The sequence below is a fragment of the Gracilinanus agilis genome, chromosome 4, assembly GCF_016433145.1.
Source record: "Gracilinanus agilis isolate LMUSP501 chromosome 4, AgileGrace, whole genome shotgun sequence".
Lineage (NCBI taxonomy): Eukaryota > Metazoa > Chordata > Mammalia > Didelphimorphia > Didelphidae > Gracilinanus > Gracilinanus agilis.
Window position 1 is genome coordinate 317,608,168 of NC_058133.1, and position 17,471 is coordinate 317,625,638.

Here is a 17,471-nt window from a genome sequence, read left to right on the forward strand (position 1 = left end):
CTCTCTCTCTCTCTCTCTCTCTCTCTCTCTCTCTCTCTCTCCCCCCTAAGAGAAATAGCATGTTTTTACTCTGGTGTATGAATAAACTCAAAATTCGTTATAAAAATTTCTTCCATCTCAACATTGCTAAAACTTTCAATATGTTAGGGATGATTGTTGCTTGTTGGCTCAACAGAAATGTTATCATATTTCTCAAAGTTGATTCCAATGTTTCCTCTAGAGAAGAGTTCTTCTCTAAGAGATGACTTAGTGGAAGTGGTTTGATCAGTCATTCTCATCTGATTTATCAGGCAATCAACTGTTTCCTCTCTGTTTAAGTTTGTTAAAGCCATATCTGCCATCATGACTGCCAATACCATCATAGTCACTTCTCTGACCACCAAAGCTTCCTTTTGATCCATTTCCATAATCACTAAAGAAACTAAATTCCTCTCTTGTACTTCTATGAGAGTCAAAACTGCTTTATGCATCCTTATCTTTCCCAGAATTCCATCCTGAATTATTTATCACAGAATCCCTGTGATAAAGCTTCTCTGTTCCTTAAATGAGGAGGAATATGGTGTTCTTTTCTCTCTGTACCTCCTTCACTCTGATTATCTGAAGAATTCAGGTCTAGGTCAGCCAGCTTACATGACTCATCTGGTGTTACTACTTCAGATCAACTGTGTGTTGGGGGTGGTGTCTTATTGCAATCACCTCTCACTGGGGAACTGTAGCTCTCTGGTTATGATAATTTTTAAAGATTAGTGTAGCTAGGGATCCAAAAATTAATCCTCTACCTATGTATCTCAAAAACCCATGCCCTGAATCCTGACATGCGAAGCAGTCAACTCTGGGTGGCCACCAAAATTGGAATATAGGTGTCCCATTCTCCAAAGGACTCCTTGGAGCATGCCTTTCCACTTGAGTGGATCCATATCTCTGGGTAGCATCAACCTTATATGAGTTATATACTTTGTTAGTGTGTATGTCTGAGTTTCATATTGAGTTCACTTCTCCCTCTTCTGTTCCCCCTTTTCCCTTTTACTTGCCTACAAAGCTTTGCATAGACATGACTCATATTGTTTTAAAAGTTATTCCCAGCATCCAAGCTCATTAAGGTGTTGGTTTCTCCTCTGGGCCACGAGACTTCCTTTAAATATAAATATAAACAAATATGAATATAAACAAATATAAATATAAATTTATTTTTATAGAAATATGGCACTGTCAGCCCAGTTGTAAAAAGTCAAGATCAACAGAGAAATCCTATATCCTTTCAGAGGGGACTCCCTTATGCCAGAGAACTGTGACAAAACAGCCAGGCTAAAGAGTGCATATTTTATTCTAGACCATAGTAAGTCACTGATGGTTTTTCAGCAGGGCAGTGACAGTTAGACCAATGCTTTAGGAATATTAATTTGGCAATTGTGCAAGGAGAGAGAAGAGGTTGGAGCCAGGATAACCAGCTTTTAGAACAGTTCAAGCAGGACCAGTATATCTGTCCTTGTGTAGCACAAACGCTATCTGTGGCAAAAGGCATTTATTCCTCAAACCAACTTTTAAAAGATGAAGAGTGGAATGAGAAGGAAAAGAAAGAGACATAGATTTTTGGACAGAACTAATGTGAGAATTTGTTTCTCTTAATAAATATATTTATGACAATTTATTACATATTTATAATAAATCATATGTGTTACATTATTGTGTTCAATATTATTTTTATATATATAATTTTTAAACATAACATTAAAAATGAAAATAAATGGTAGCAAAAAAAGTTTTTAAAAAGTGAGGAATAGAATAACATAGCACTTGTAAATACTTCACAAGCTAAGTTGAGTGGATGCCTTCTTTATCTGTCACTTGCACTGTGGGGGAGCACACAGGCACTGATGAGCTCTATACCCTTTCATTGAGAGAGACATACAAATGGACCATTGCTGTTAATGGTGAAGAGTATACTTTAGCCAGCTTGCCAAGTACCCAGGCCTAATATTGTCAGGTTTATATAAAATGTCTTTCCTTTTTAGCATGCGCTTGGATGTCAAGCTTCACCTACCATCATAGAAGAGAAGGAAAGATAGGTGTGGAAGTTCCACAGCAAGATGAAGAACCTAACAGAAAAGGAGACCAGCTTCTCCCAGAAGCTCTGGAATTATATAGACACACACACACACACACACACACACAAATCATTTGTTTGTATACTGACTTGATGGCACCTACTGTTTCCAGCTCCATAAAGACAGAATCTGCTATGAAAGCAGGAAAATTCTTAAATTGAAAGCAAAAATCAGTAAGGAGAAGTTTGTTCTCTGGAGACTTGCTTTGAGAAATTCACTAAAACCTGGAAATTCAGATTATATGTCAAAGCCTTGGATTACCAAAGCATAAAGTATAGGTGAAACCCAGAGCAGGGCAGTTATTCTGATATGGGAAACATGGTAAAATTTTGCCTGAATTGAATCACAGAAAATACCACTCAGAATCAGGGACTGGTGCCTTTTTGGATTTGAGGACAATAACCTACAAAGGACTTCCAGAAACTGAATCCTATGGCAATTGTTGGATTTCACCAAGCTAAGCATTGGGAAATAAAAGTGCCACTCCCAGAATGGTATTCTGCAACCAAAGATATAATGCCATTCCTCTACTAAAACTTGGTGACTCAGGGGCAGCTGGGTAGCTCAGTGGATTGAGAGCCAGGCCTAGAGACGGGAGGTCCTAGGTTCAAATCTGGCCTCAGACACTTCCCAGCCGTGTGACCCTGGGCAAGTCACTTGACCCCTATTGCCTAGCCCTTACCACTCTTCTGCCTTGGAACCAATACACAATATTGACTCCAAGACGGAAGGTAAGGGTTTAAAAAAAAAAAAAAACTTGGTGACTCCCTCATGACCTAAGGATTAAATATTCCATCTTTATCTTATCCTTTAACATACAATATTGTTACAGGAGACATTAATCATTCATTTTAAGGATTTATGGCTGAGTAGAAAAACTTATATTTTTCTCTTGTGTAATGTAATGGGGAATAACCAGGGAAGTAGGCTTAAATATTAAAATGTGGGTTCAGAAGGGTGTGAGGATGACAGGAGTGACAGAAGGAGGGATCAAACAAAATTGGGATACCAAGTTTTAACAGCTAAGGAGGTGTCTGTTACTGAAGTGGCAGTTAGGCCCAACTGCCACTCTGCAGTATCTAGACTAGGCCTATGGAAACCAGCAAGTAAAAGCAAGAGTTGTATAACACTTTTAATCAGAGACAACTAAGATAAAGTATGGGAATAGGGGTAACTACACTCTTCAGACTAAGAGCAACCCAGGGTCAGGGAAGGGACTTATCTACACTAACTGAGACCTAAGCAAGACAGGGCCCAGAGACTACTGAAGTGGATATCCTCACAGTAGTGTCCAGCCTCACTCCAGTGGTGTTTCTGCTCCTCCAGGACCACCTGCTGCACTCTTCCAGGTGGATAGATTCTGGGAGCTGACCCAGCCCAAGTTGACCTGCAGCTCAGGTTGGGATTTAGCAGTCTCTACCACAATCTCCCAGGAGTAGGTAACAGTCTTTCCACAGGATCACTGGTAATCTGGTGTCTCCTAGGGTCAGTTGCTGCTTGCCCCCACCCCCATGGAATCTCTCTCAGTGAGCAAGAAACACACTTCCTGCTTCTTCATTCCATCTTGGAATTCTCCAGCCCTTCCTGCTAGGTCCACATAAACTATATATAAACTAATAACTAAGTAATCCTCACAAGAGTAAGTACCTAGAATTACAAATTTACCATTTTCCTGGTTTAATGTTAACACTGATAGTGACCTACACTGGGACTTTAGTTAGACATTCTTGCTATGTAGAAACTTCATGCCATGGTCAGTCAGTCAAGAAGGATTTAGTTAGTGCTTTTTACATGCCCAGCACTGCGCAAAGCAATATAATTACAAAAAGAGAGAAAAGACTGCCTGTATTCTAGGAACTCAAAGTTTAATGAGAGACAACATGTAAACAATTACCTGTAAACAAGCTACCTGTAGGATAAATTAGAGATGTTCCAAAGAAACAAGGCACTAGAATGAGGGGGGATTGGGAAAGGCCTACAGAAGGTAGGATTTTAGCACAGTGGATCAAGTATTGGTCTTGGAGTAAGGAAGACCAAGGTTTACTCTCAACTCAAACACATACTAGCTATACTAACTTAGTATCTCAGTCTCAATTTCCTTATCTTTAAAATAGAGTCATAAAAGCATCTACCTTACAGGATTGTTAGGATCTCTTAAAGAGAAAGTACTATATATATATATATATTAGCTAGCATAGTGAACAAACCAGGAGGAACTCTAGTTTAGTATTCGAAAGGTAAAACATGTTGATCACTTCTTTTTAATGATAGTGAGTAAAAAAAACCATGTTTTATAATAAAAAGAAGGAAGGAAAGGAGGCAGGAAATGAGAGGAAGTAAAGAAGGTTCACAAGACAGTGAGGGGAAGTAAAGAAAAAGGTTCACAAGAATAAATTCTATTACCTTAATGAGACATTTTGTCAACTTAGTATAACTGATTCCATTTGTTTTTAGCCTCCATTTTATGATTAAGTTGTCTTGAATAAGTAGCTTTTTAATAAGTTGTTTTTCAACTCTAAGATAAGCATTAGTGTGATATAATGTAATAAATAACACATGTATATTCTTTTTCCCCCCCTTTGGCTGATTTTTAATTTTTTTAAGTTTTTATTTTGAATATTTTCCCATAGTTACATATTTCATGTTCTTTCCCTCTCCCCCAAAACCCCCTAACTCCCCTTAGCTGGTGTGCAATTCCACTGGGTTTTACACGTATCATTGATCAAGACCTAATTCCATATTATTGATAGTTGGACTAGAGTTATCGTTTAGCGTTTACAACCCCAATAATATCCCCATTAGCCCATGTGTTCATGCAGTTGTTTTTCTTCTGTATTTCTCCTCCCACAGTTCTCCCTCTGAAACACATGTATATTCTTAAAGGGAAGCTGGGGGTGTCTATAATGTTGGGAGAAAACACTACTAAACTATGATGTTCCAAACAGCTGAAGGACCACAGGCACCCTGAAGCCAAAGTCCCTACCTACCCTCAGGAGTGGTTTTGAGTATAAATAAAAGATAATTCAACTCTAAACAAGGGTTTCAACAGATTAACTAGAAAGAGATTGTGGGGATAGAATCAAAATGACTTGATTAGGTGGGTGGGATTGGGGAGTGGGGTAGGTTAGGGTCAGGTGAGAGAAAAGTCCAAAGTTTCAATTCTAATTGACCTAGAACATTAGAACTTGAAAAGAATGTAGAGATCTCATTCAGCCCTTTCATTTTCCAAGGTTACATACATCTAGCCACATAAATTTTGACTAAGCTCCTGCTAATATGCCAGGCACTGTGCAAAGTAGTGGGGATTCAAAAAGACAAAGTTCTCTTTTCTCAAGGAATTCACAATCTAATGGGGGAGACAACATGCAAATAACTATTTACAAACAAGACATATACAGTATAAAATATAGATCATCAACAAGGGAAGACAACATTAAGGAGAAACTGTAAAGGCTCCTTAGCAAGGACAGGATTTTAGCTAGAACTTGAAGGAAACCAGGAAAGTCAAGCAATAGAAATGAGGAAGGAGAAATTTCCTGACATGAGGGACAATCATCAAAAATTCATGAAGTTGGGAAATTGTGTATCTTAAGTGAACAACAGCAAGGAGATTAGTATCACTGCATACCAAAATATACAGGGTTGCACTTAAGAAAACTAGAAAGGTAGGAGGTCATTATAAAGGGCTAGAAACATACTCAGATGGTTTTATATTTAATCCTGGAGGCATTAGGGAACTACTGGAGCTTATTGAGTAGTCAAGTTAACTAGCATTTAAGTGCCTACTTTAGGATGGAAGACTAATTTGACAGCCCCAAGTGGAAAGTGGACTAGATTATGAAGGCCTACAGCAGGGCAGTGGAAGTGTCAGAGGAGAGAAGGGGCAATATATAAGAAATGCTAAAAAAGATAAAATTGAGAGGATTTGGCTGCAGATTGGATAAATGGAGTGAGAGTGAGGAGTCAAAGATGTCACATAGGTTAGGGCTTGGGTAACTAAGAGAATATGATGCCTTCAAACAGTAATAGGGAAGTTTGGGAAAGAGGTGAAGCGGTTTGAGGGAAAGATGACAAGTTCAGTGTTGGACATGTTGAGTAATGTGTCTATGGGATATCCATTTTGAGATGCCCAGTAGGCAGTGGGAAGTGAAAGTCTGGGTGTTAGGAGAGAAGGTAGGGTTCAATAAGTAGATCTGAGAATGAACAGCATAAAGAAGATAATTTAATCTATGGGAGCTGATGAGATCACCAAACAAAATAAAGGGAAAATAAAAGAGTCAGAACTCTAGGTGAACCTAGGACCCTATTTTGGACAATGTCAGAGCTGGCATTCAAACTCAGGCCTTCTTAATCCAAATCCAGCCTACCCACCCCATTATTTTGTGCTTGGAAAAAAAAAATCCATTTTCTAGTATTAACTTAACAACCAGCATCAAACATGACTCTTATGGTATTAGAAGAATAAAAAAGAGGATTATATAAGAAACTATTAACTTCTATTACACAATTTTCCCCCCAAAGTATGTTAAATTGAATAAAGTAGCAGCTTATGAATATTATCAAGCCCATGGGTTTGTTAGTGGAACATCACAAACTAGACTGCTATAGTGATATGTTTGTTTTTCTAAAACATGAGTTCATGCAGTCCCACAGATCTGAAGTTACATGCCATTCCAAGTGAGGGAAAACTGAGTTAATGAGAACAATGAATCTTAAAGCTTCTTGGCTCCATTTTGATTGGATTGAACATGCTGGCTTGGAGTGTCCTATAGCTAAAAACCGGTAACTTGAGTGACCTGGCAATAACAAGGTCCAGCTATTGCTCCCTATAGGTGGACTTTCAAAATGGCTTAGCATTGAAGTCCTCAATGCACATATGAGTCTTTTGTTCAAATAATTTCCCAAACTAGAAAGGCCATAATCCTTTTACCATAATCCTTGGCATGTTACTATGGCTCTGGCAGAGCTGGTCCAATCTCATTCATGGAAGGAAATCTGAGTGTTGGGTTAGTATGACTATGTTCTGGGCACATCAAGGTCTATCTATTCTGATGAATGCATTCTTTACAAATGGGGTTTGCCCATCTGGACCATGTCACCTGGCAACTGGACAGAATAATTAGGAGACAAAATAGAATTACAGCTTATTTAGTGGTGTCCGTGAGAAACAAACTGATATCATGATTTTGTGATAAACAGACTGGTAACAGGCCAGGGTCCAGTCAAACTTGGGTTTACAATTACTCTTTGTGTATAAGGGTTTCATAAGATCCCAGAGCTGGAAGGTATCTCAGAGGCCAAACCCCTCATTATACAGATAAGCATACTGAAGGGGAGAAGTTAAATGGCTCTCCCAAGGTCACACAGGTAGTAAGTGGTGGAGCTTGGATTTCAACCCAGGTCCCATATGCTGACAGTCAACAAACAAAAAGTTCAGTGTAGTCTCTTCTTTAGTCTTCTTTTCAGTCAATTATGTGACTGTGATGTTGCACTCTGCCTACCTGTCACTTTCTTTTACTTTGTAAAAGATGCACTCAACATAATTTATTCTCATAAATTTTTTTCTAAGGCTATAAAAGCAATGTGATGTAGTGGAGAGAGAGCTGGCCTCCATTTGAGGAATACCTGAATTCAGGTCTTATCTTTGACATATACTGGTTTGTCAAAGCTAGGCAAATCATTTAACTTCTCAGTGCCCCAGGCAGTTCTCAAGAGCTATGAATTGCAAAATAATTGCCAGCCTGTTAGAAGGGGTGTTCCTTTATAAGGAGTTCCCCCAAATATGAATGAAATCACCCCCCCTCCCCACCAAAGACTGAAGAATCATTGGTGTTTTCTTGGTCACTTTGGGTAGGGGCAGGACAGGAGGGGAGAATAACAATAAAGACTGAAATACTTTCTAGGATTTTGTCATCCTTCCTTTTTAGATTGTTACAATTGTCACCTTTGTTTCCCTAGCACTTTGTAGGGTGCCTTGCCTGTAAGAGTCCCTAAATACATTAACTAAAAGCTAAGAGATATTTCCCATGACAGCAAGGGAGTTATAACTGACTGCATTCCAATCTTCTCTGAAGCTACTTATTCCAAGAAGCAAAATTACTACATCTGTTCTTTCTCAACAGCTGTTAAAGATAATGACTACTTGAATTGAATCACAGAAATCCAAAGAGAACATTTCTTTTAAATTAAAAAAAATTTTTATTCTTTTCTTAATTAATTAATTTAGAGTGTTTTCCCATGGTTACAAGATTCATGTTCTCTCCTTCCCCTCTCTGGAATCTGACAAGTAATTCCACTGGATTATATATGTAGTATTGCTCAAAACCTATTTTTAAATTATTCATATTTGTAATAGTGTGATCTTCTAAAACCAAAGCCCCAATCATATATCGATAGAATTGGGTGATAAATCATAAGTTTTTTCTTGTGCATTTCTACTCCCACAGTTCTTTATCTCAATGTAGATAACATGCTTTCTTCCAAGACACCCCCCCCCCAATTGTCCTGGATCACTACATTGCTATTAGTAGCAAAGTCTATTACATTTGATTGTGCCACAGTGTTTCAGTTACTGTGTACAATGTTCTCCTGGTTCTGCTCATTTCACCCTGCATCAGTTCACGGATGTCTTTTCAGTTCATATAGAAATGAAATGGTTCATCATCCTTATAGCACAATAGTATTCTATCACCATCATATACCACAATTTGTTCAGCCATTCCCCAATCAATGTACATTCCACCCCCATTTTCCATTTTTTTTGTCACTACAAAAAGCACAGCTATAAATATTTGTGTACAAACAGTTTTCATTATCCAAAGAGAACATTCTGATTATCTAACTGGAGCTAAATAATAATAATAAAAAGAAGAAGAAAAAAAGAAACAGAAAATTCTAGCCCATTTCAGCTCAAATTCCTTGGGATTATCTTCATGTCATCAAAATGATCACTTCTTCTTTTTTTTAAATAAATAAATGAATTAAAAATCATTAAGTTCTTTTTTTGTTATGTTGTTTCAATAATATTTGACTCTTTGTGACTCCATTTTGGAGTTTTCTTGGCACAGATACTGAAGTGGTTTTCCATTTCCTTCTCCAGCTCATTTTACAGATGAGGACCTAAGGCAAACAGGATAAAGTGAGTTGCCCAGGGTCATACAGCTAGTAAGTGTCTGAAGATGGTCTCTTCTACAACCATTCTTTACATAAACAAAGGGATAATTAATTGGAATGGAGAAGGAAATGGAAAACCACTCCAGTATTTCTGCCAAGATAGCCCCAAATGGGGTCACAAAGTGTCAGACATGATCTGAAAAACATCTGAAAAACAAAAGTAATTAAAAAGATAGTCATTGTTTATGGTTGAATTGAACTAGAAAAGTGAAAATGACAATACTGCCTAAATTAATTCATAGATATGAGGGTATACCAATCAATCTATAGAGAGGAAATTTTATAGAAACAGATAAAATTGAATTGATTTGAAAAGACAAAAGGACAAAAATGCAAGTAAATGAAAGAGACCCAACATTAGCAAATCTCAGATGACATCACAAGCTATAGCCATCTAATCACTTGACAAGATCCATAAATAATCCTTTTTTTTTTAACTTAAAGAGGATGTCATACTGATAACAATGGCATGAAACATAACCTTGATTCACTGAGACTAAGGAAGAAATCTTGAAATACAGGAAAGTTGGTGACAGGAAAACTGCTAGGCAGAAGGAGAAGGAAAAGGAGATTGTGTCAGGTTAGGGGGAAGAGCTGTGGTAGAGCTGTGGAGACAATTAAGTGTGGGAAAGGAATCATGGACCATTTCATGTTTTCCTATTTTTAACTAATTATTCATCCTCACTAGCTGTTCCCCTAATACTGAAAGATCATAAATATTTCCATTTTGAAATTTCTAAGTCTTGAAATAAAGTCATACACCCTTACCTCTGCTACTGATTATAGTTAAAAATATAAAAGTTCATCCATCCAATCAAAAAAAATGGAATCAAATCTTCACACTTGTTACCCAGTACTAAAGTATTGTTCCTTCTTAAAAATGATTTATTTATTGCTGATACTTTTCTCTTTTTATATCACTATATCTTCCCACTTTTTCTGCCCACTCTCAATAGAATACTCTCCTAACAAATCAGTTTAGTCAAGTGAAACAAATTGACACATTGCTTATGCTATATGTTTAACTTCAGAGTTGAGGTGGAACCATGGACAGAGCTGGGCCCGAAGTAAGGGATACTTGGGTTTAAATCGCACCTCTGACACTTACTAGCCCTGTAATTCAATTGAGTTCTTTAAATTTGCCTTTAGCAATTTTTAGGGCTTTTAAAAAACTGAATAGATTAATTGAAAACTTCATTGATGGACGACATCACCATGCTGAAGAAATTACAAATCAATTGTGTGTTTATGGATTTGAAGCTTAAAGAGAAAAATAAAAATAAATTTTTTGGAACTGGCTTCTACTTTATTGGCTAGCTTAAAATTTCCTCTGAAGTTTGAGTGAATAGACTAAATACTTAGAATTGATGATTCTGGGATGGCTAGGGGACTCAGTGGATAGAGAGGCAGGCCTGGAGATGGGAAGTCCTAGGTGCAAATCTGGTCTCAGAAATTTCCTAGCTGTGTGACCCTGGGCAAATCACATAATCCCAACTGCCTAGCCCTTACTATTCTTCTGCCTTGGAAGCAATACTTACTATCAATCCTAGAGTAAAGAATAAAGGTTTAAAAAAATCTATGATTCCACTTCCTTCCTCAGGTAAGTAGGATAACTTCCACTAACTTCCAAAATCCATAAAATCCATGTGGTAAAAAACTGAGGGAACTACAAGGCAAAGAAAAAAAATTCAATTCCTATAAGGTGTAAAGCACTGTGTATGTGTGTGTGTGTATATATATGTACATATATATATGTACATATATATATATATATATGTTTCCCCCTCACTCAAAAAAAGGCTTTTTTCATCTCATAATTGATAAGTGGGCAAGGGACACGAATAGGCAATTTTCAAAAAAAGAAATCAAAACTATCACTAAACACATGAGAAAGTGTTCTAAATCTCTAATAATTAGAAAAATGCAAGTCAAAACAACTCTGAGGTATCACCTCATACCTAGCAGATTGGCTAAAATGACAGCAGGGGAGAGTAATGAATGTTGGAGGGGATGTGGCAAAACTGGGACATTAAAGCATTTCTGGTGAAGCTGTGAATTGATCCAACCAATCTGTATGGCAATTTGGAACTATGCCCAAGGGCTTTAAAAGACTGCCTGCCCTTTGATCCAGCCATACCACTGCTTGGTTTATACCCCAAAAAGATAATAAGGAAAAAGACATATAAAAATATTTATAGCCGCACTCTTTGTGGTCGCAAAAAATTGGAAAATGAGAGAATGTCCTTCGATTGGGGAATGGCTGAACAAATTGTGGTATCTATTGGTGATGGAATACTACTGTGCTCAAAGGAATAAAGAATTGGAGGAATTCCATGTGAACTGGAATGACCTCCAGGAATTGATGCAGAGTGAAAGGAGCAGATCTAGGAGAACATTGTACACAGAGACTGATACACTGTGGTACAATCGAACATAACGGACTTCTCTACTAGCAGCAATGCAAGAATCCAGAGCAAGGCTGAGGAACTTATGAGAAAGAAAACTAGCCACATTCAGAGGAAGAACTGTGGGAGGAGAAACAGAAGAAATACAACTGCTTGAACACATGGACTGAAGGGGATATTATTTGGGATGTAGACATTAAACAATAACTCTAGTCCAACTATCAATAAAATGGAATTAGGTCTTAATCAATGGTATGTAAAACCCAGTGGAATTGTGTGTCGGCTAAGGGGAGTTAGGGAGTTTGGGGTAGAGGGAAAGAACGTGAAACATGTAACTATAGGAAAACATTCAAAATGAAAAATTTTAAAATTTTAAAAAAATTTTTAAAAAGGAAACAAAATTTCTTAGGCATGACCTGTTCTTGCTGGGAAAAAAAGGATTTTTTTAGGGTATCTTCATAAGATAATTTAGAGCTAAAAGAGGGACCTCAGAAATCACTTGATATTGCATTTTAGAGATACTGAAACTGAGGTCCAGAGAAATCAAGTGACTTGATAAGCCAAGATTTTGGTATTTCCTTTCTCCTTTTGAGTTCCATCATAGGACTATGAAGTCTTTTTCTTTGGGTACTGGAAAAGTCTGTTTATCTTATTTTCATTTTAAATATTTACTTTGTCTTTAAAAAGGCAAAACAAACAAACAAAAAAAAACAATGAGGTTAATCATAGGCCTTTGCCTTTTTGTATATGTCTATTTGGGACTGTAATTGGAAGGAGGCTAATGAGAGGAAGTGTCCCAAGAGGGAGGGGGAGAGAGGAGAGAGAAATTTACAACTGAAGAATGTGTCAAAATGCTGCCTGTAGCTGGGGGCTCAGAGCCTAGGAGCATTAGTGGGATAAATTTGTGTTTCTCATAAGAAGTTTTAAGATTTTCCCCTGTAGCCTGTACCCCAATAGTTTCAAAAATCCCAGCTAGGAATTAGTTTCCCTCCCCAGACCCATTAGAATAAGGATGCCCTACCCCAGTGACAGTGAAGTTTTTAGAACCTTTTAGGGACCCTGTGCCATGCCTCACCCACCCTACCACACCCCCAGACTGTATGCTGTACCTACCCCCCTACTGCTGTGCCCCCTGACTCTGTTGGGGGGTCCAGGCTCATAGCCTGTGAAGCCAGGAGGTGAGCTCTGCCAGGAAGATGGAGGAAGGCTGGGGGATGGGGGGAGGCAGCTTGGAGACTGGGTACACCATCCACTGCATTCAGTGACATTGGTCAGGCTCCCAGCTATCTGAGGGTGAAGGGGAAGAACTACCTCCTGCTGCCATGGGACGCACCCCTTAAACCAGCCCCACCTGCTTATTGGACTGCAACCCATGTGGGGGTGGGAGCAGTGGGCAAAGGGAGCAAAGTTAGCCTTTGAGGAATGCGGTTACCCCCTAGACTGGCAGCTGGTGGTAAAAGAAGAAAGTTGAGATCTTTTAGTGGGGGGGATAGGCTGGTGGTGGTGGTAGAGGAGACCACCTCTTGCTGCTCCCCTGCAACTCCTAATTCAAGACAAGGGAGGGACAAAAGGAGGGACATGGCCTGAGTGCTCCACTCAGAGGAGCGAGTAAGCACAGAGGGGTGGAGAGGCACTGTGGAGAGAGGGAAGGGAGTAACTCTGCCAGGGACCACGGGCATACCCACAGAGAGGACTCTGCATGCCATCTTTGCCACACATGCCACATGCCATAGTTTCACCACCATGGCCCTATCCCCATTCTCTAACCCAAAACATTCTGTTCACTTTGGTTTGTCTGCTTTGCATTCCAAAGGTGGGTGATTTCATATGGAGATAAATTCCTGGAGATGAATGAAGAGCCTCTGTCCAAGGACAATTTACAACTTAAGTAACTTCCTTATCCTCCTGTTGTCACAGTGTCAAAAGGATGTTCATGTTCCTTTGTATATGTATATTTTGTTGCACCTTTGAACTTCCTGACCATTTTTCAAACCTCAGTTTAGGAGTCAGAGTTCAGATGACCAGAACTGACATGGACCAAAGGATGGGAGGAAGGAGATAAGAGGGAAGGTGTGTGATTATGGATTGTACAAACTGGTTGTCCTAAACCTCTGCTTCAGCATATTCCTTGAGTACCCTAGCTGGGGGATGTCCGTTTTGTGCAAAAGGCAATAAAGCTGCCATTTTTGCATCTTTTTTCTCTGACTCTATGATTGTATTTTCACTGGGGGGGGGGGGGAGGGGAGTCCACTATTAGTGATTCTCCTGTCCCAGACAGAGAGAAAGGTAGAGAATTATAGGTTTCCTTTTTCTTTTTTAACAACTTCCAGAGCTGAGAAAAAATATTTATTTTGGGAATCTTCCCTGCCCCTAACCCTGTCTGAAACCATTATGTCCACAGTAAGGTGAAGTGGGAAGGTGAAATAAAGATGAACTAAACAACTATGTTTACCACCCTACCCCACCACTGTTACACTTACTTTGGGCTTACAAGATTGAAATCTCATAAAAGATGAAAGGACATATTAGACACACAAAAACGAAGTGAAAATGTTGGCTTCCCTGAGTGTTGAGTTAAGTTACCTTGCTTTGGAATTAATCTAACAAAATGGCTCTGAGGTACATTATTTGCATAGAAAAATGAAACCACTAGATTTCTCCTGAAACTGTCTCTTGAGTTTACAAGTCAATGGCTATTTGAAAAAGGGGAAATTTGAAAAGGTTTTTATTATATTAAAAATAATCTTTTTTTAAACACAAGTAAAACCATGATTAAACAATGTGAGAGAAAGAAATAAGATGCTGGTTTTTTTTTTTTAATTGAAATTTCTGGTTAACTGAGTTAAACAACCATTTTTCTTTTTTTTTTTTTAAATTGGAAATTCCTCTAAAATAGACTATTTTCCTGCCTAAATCTTATAGAATTAATATAAATGAATATTTCTTGATGGACATTAGGACAATTGTAAAAGGTTTGATTCTATACAGAATCTAATGTATCATTTATTAATTCTTAAAAATTTTTTTAAATAAACATTATAATCATCTTATTTTCTCATGATTTGTAACTTTCTCCCCCCATCCCACAAAAAAAAGAATGAAGAAAAATTTGGTTAAATTGGAGGGGAGGCAGCATAACAGTGGAATTATGTTGAATTCAAAATGAGTGGGGGGTGAGAGATAAGGGAACAAGCCTTTCTTGAGGGCCAAGCGCTTGTGCCAAGCACTGTGCTAAATGTTCTACAATTATTATCTGATTTGATTCTCATAATACCCCAGTAATCAAAGTACTATTTTCACCCATATTTTGTAGTTGTTTTGAGTTTGAGTCCCTGACCTACCAGTTATTTGTATGAACTAAGAGCAAGTTACATAATTACTCTGGGCTTCAATTTCTGCTCCTGGAAAAAGAGGAAATAGGAAAAAGCAGAAATACGAGAAATATTGAACTCATCTTCCTGAGTTCAAATCTGGCCTCAGACACTAGGTGAGTCTGAGATGAGCAAGTCACTTAACTCTGCCTTAGTTTCCTCAAATGTCAAATGAATTGGAGAAGGAAATGGCAAACCACTCCAAGATCTCTGCCAAGAAAACCCCAAATGGAGTCACAAAAAAAATCAGATATGACTGAACAGCAACAAAAGGAGGAAGCAAGACTCAATGACCTCTAAGATCTCTTTTGGCTCCAAATCTACAGGTCTGTTAAATTCAGAATTAAAATGAAATGAAATGAAAAAATATATAATTCCATGACACAAATTAAGTACAATGTTTTAATTCTTCTGATTTATTATTAGCTTTTCTAATTTATAAAAAGGTCTACAGGGAAGCATCAGGTCTGCTGGTTATTCAACCAAGGAATGTCTCAGGAGCACTTCCAAGTTTTATGACTATGGATGGAAACTGAAACTTTGCACTCCTTAGAACACTTTCTGAATATTCAGCTCATATGTTTAAGAAACAAGGAGTCATCATCCTTGAATATCTTCTTTACCTCTTCAAGACCCATCGGATCCATTTCTTTTCTTTGACTTCCAGGCTGAAGGAATTTCTGAATGTTGGGGAGTTTACCCATTCTAGCTTTGAATTCCTAAAATAGGAAAAAACGAAACAACTTGCAAATGAAGAAATTAGTCCTGCACATTGGAGCAGAGCCCGAAGATTGCTCATGCCAAGAATACAGGGCCATTTTATCCTGGGGGAAAGCCCCAACAAACATTTGCCTCTGTGGGCAGTAAGGTTTAAAAGTCCTCAGGAATTCCTTGTTCTGCAAATGAAAAGCCCCCTTTTCAATTATATAACATATCTTTTCTTTTGAAATGTTTATCCTGGGGCAGCTAGGTGACCCAATGGATAGAACCATACCTAGAGACAAGAGGTCCTGAGTTCACATCTGGCCTTGGACACTTCCTAGCTGTGGAACCCTGGAGAAGTCATTTAACCTCCAATGCCTAGTCCTTCTTGTTCTTATGCCTTAGAACCAATAAACAGTATGGATTCTAAGATGGAAGGCAAGGTGTTGAAAAAAAAAAGTATATATCTCACATTGGTTTATTTTCTTGATTGTTTGTATAGACTGCTTAAAAGCCAAGATGGAAGTGATAACTTGAGGTAGGAGATAGAGCACCAAGAAGCCTCCACACTTAGGAAGATCTCAGTTCATGCTACCTATGTGACTCTGAACAAGTCACTTAACCTCTTATTATTCTCAGACTATGACTATAAGCTACAGAGTTACTGTTGATTTTTATTGATGGTTGAGTTTGGGCTTTCTCTACACCAATGAATTAGACCTTAGACAATGCCTGCCCCCTAACATAAACTATTTAGGAAATCTAAAAGGAAAGACTTGGGATAATTTGAGAGACTGTAAGCTCCTGGAGGGAAAGATTGTGACATTCATTTTTATATTTCCCTACCTCTACTCCCAAAGACCAATGTAACATTTTGTGTTAAATATGGTTGCCAAATATTTATTAGTGAATAAATTAATGAATTTATCAAATTTGGGGCCTTATTCTAAGCATGTCTTCCATTAAAATTCTCCTCTGTTTGTTAAATAGTGTGGAGGAGACCAATAATTCTTAAAAGCTATACTAGTAAAATGAAAGTTCTAGGTTCTAAGAGTTCATTGGATATTTTAATGTGACAAACAACAAATAAATGAACTTAAATTTAAAAAAAATAAAGTTCTCGGTGGTCCCACCATGCTGGAAAGACTTTGAACAAAGGCCTGGCGATGGGCTATGTGCCTACCATCCACAAACACATTCAGCCAAACCAGTTAGGGCTCATCACCAGAAGGGTACTCAATAGTTGATGGTTATTGTTGACAACTGCTGTTGTCATAAAGCAGAATTAGGCCTGGTAGATAAAGGTCTAACAGAAAGGAAATCCCAGATCTTTTAAGTCATTTAGCAAGCATGTATTAATCACTTATTGTGTTCTAGGCACTATTCTAAACTGGAGATAAAAAGGAGAAAAAAAAACAGTTCTTGCCCTCCAGAAACTTACATTCTAAAGGGGTGGAGATAGCATGTATATTAATGGGTATCTAGAAGGTAAGTGGTGACACTTTTGATGGGATTACCTGCAGTTTAGGGAATGCAGAGAGAACATCTGACTTCAATTCTTCAACCATTAGGATGGCTTCAAACAGCTGTATATCTGCCCAGCTCATCTGGTTGCCAACAAGATAATTTTTCCCATGGCTTTTTAATGCCTGTAGATCAGTGACAAGGAGAGAAGGAAAAGAATAAAGGGTACATTACTTGTAATATAATGGAAA

At 38.0% G+C, this 17,471-nt stretch overlaps 1 protein-coding gene and 1 pseudogene across 1 annotated transcript in view; both read right to left on the reverse strand.

Annotated features, from left to right (window-relative positions):
* The window catches only part of LOC123246489, an 18,020-nt pseudogene extending 4,592 nt beyond the window's left edge, over nt 1-13,428 (reverse strand).
* Nucleotides 13,429-15,513: 2,085 nt separating this feature from the next.
* Nucleotides 15,514-17,471, reverse strand: part of LOC123246490 (glutathione S-transferase A1-like) — a 12,959-nt gene continuing 11,001 nt past the window's right edge. Inside the window, exons 3-4 of the mRNA XM_044675368.1 lie at nt 17,274-17,405; nt 15,514-15,773 (exon numbers count right to left, since the gene is read on the reverse strand). Of these exons, the coding sequence (XP_044531303.1) occupies nt 15,624-15,773; nt 17,274-17,405 (282 nt within the window). The 3' untranslated portion in view covers nt 15,514-15,623. The remainder of the gene's footprint in view (nt 15,774-17,273; nt 17,406-17,471) is intronic.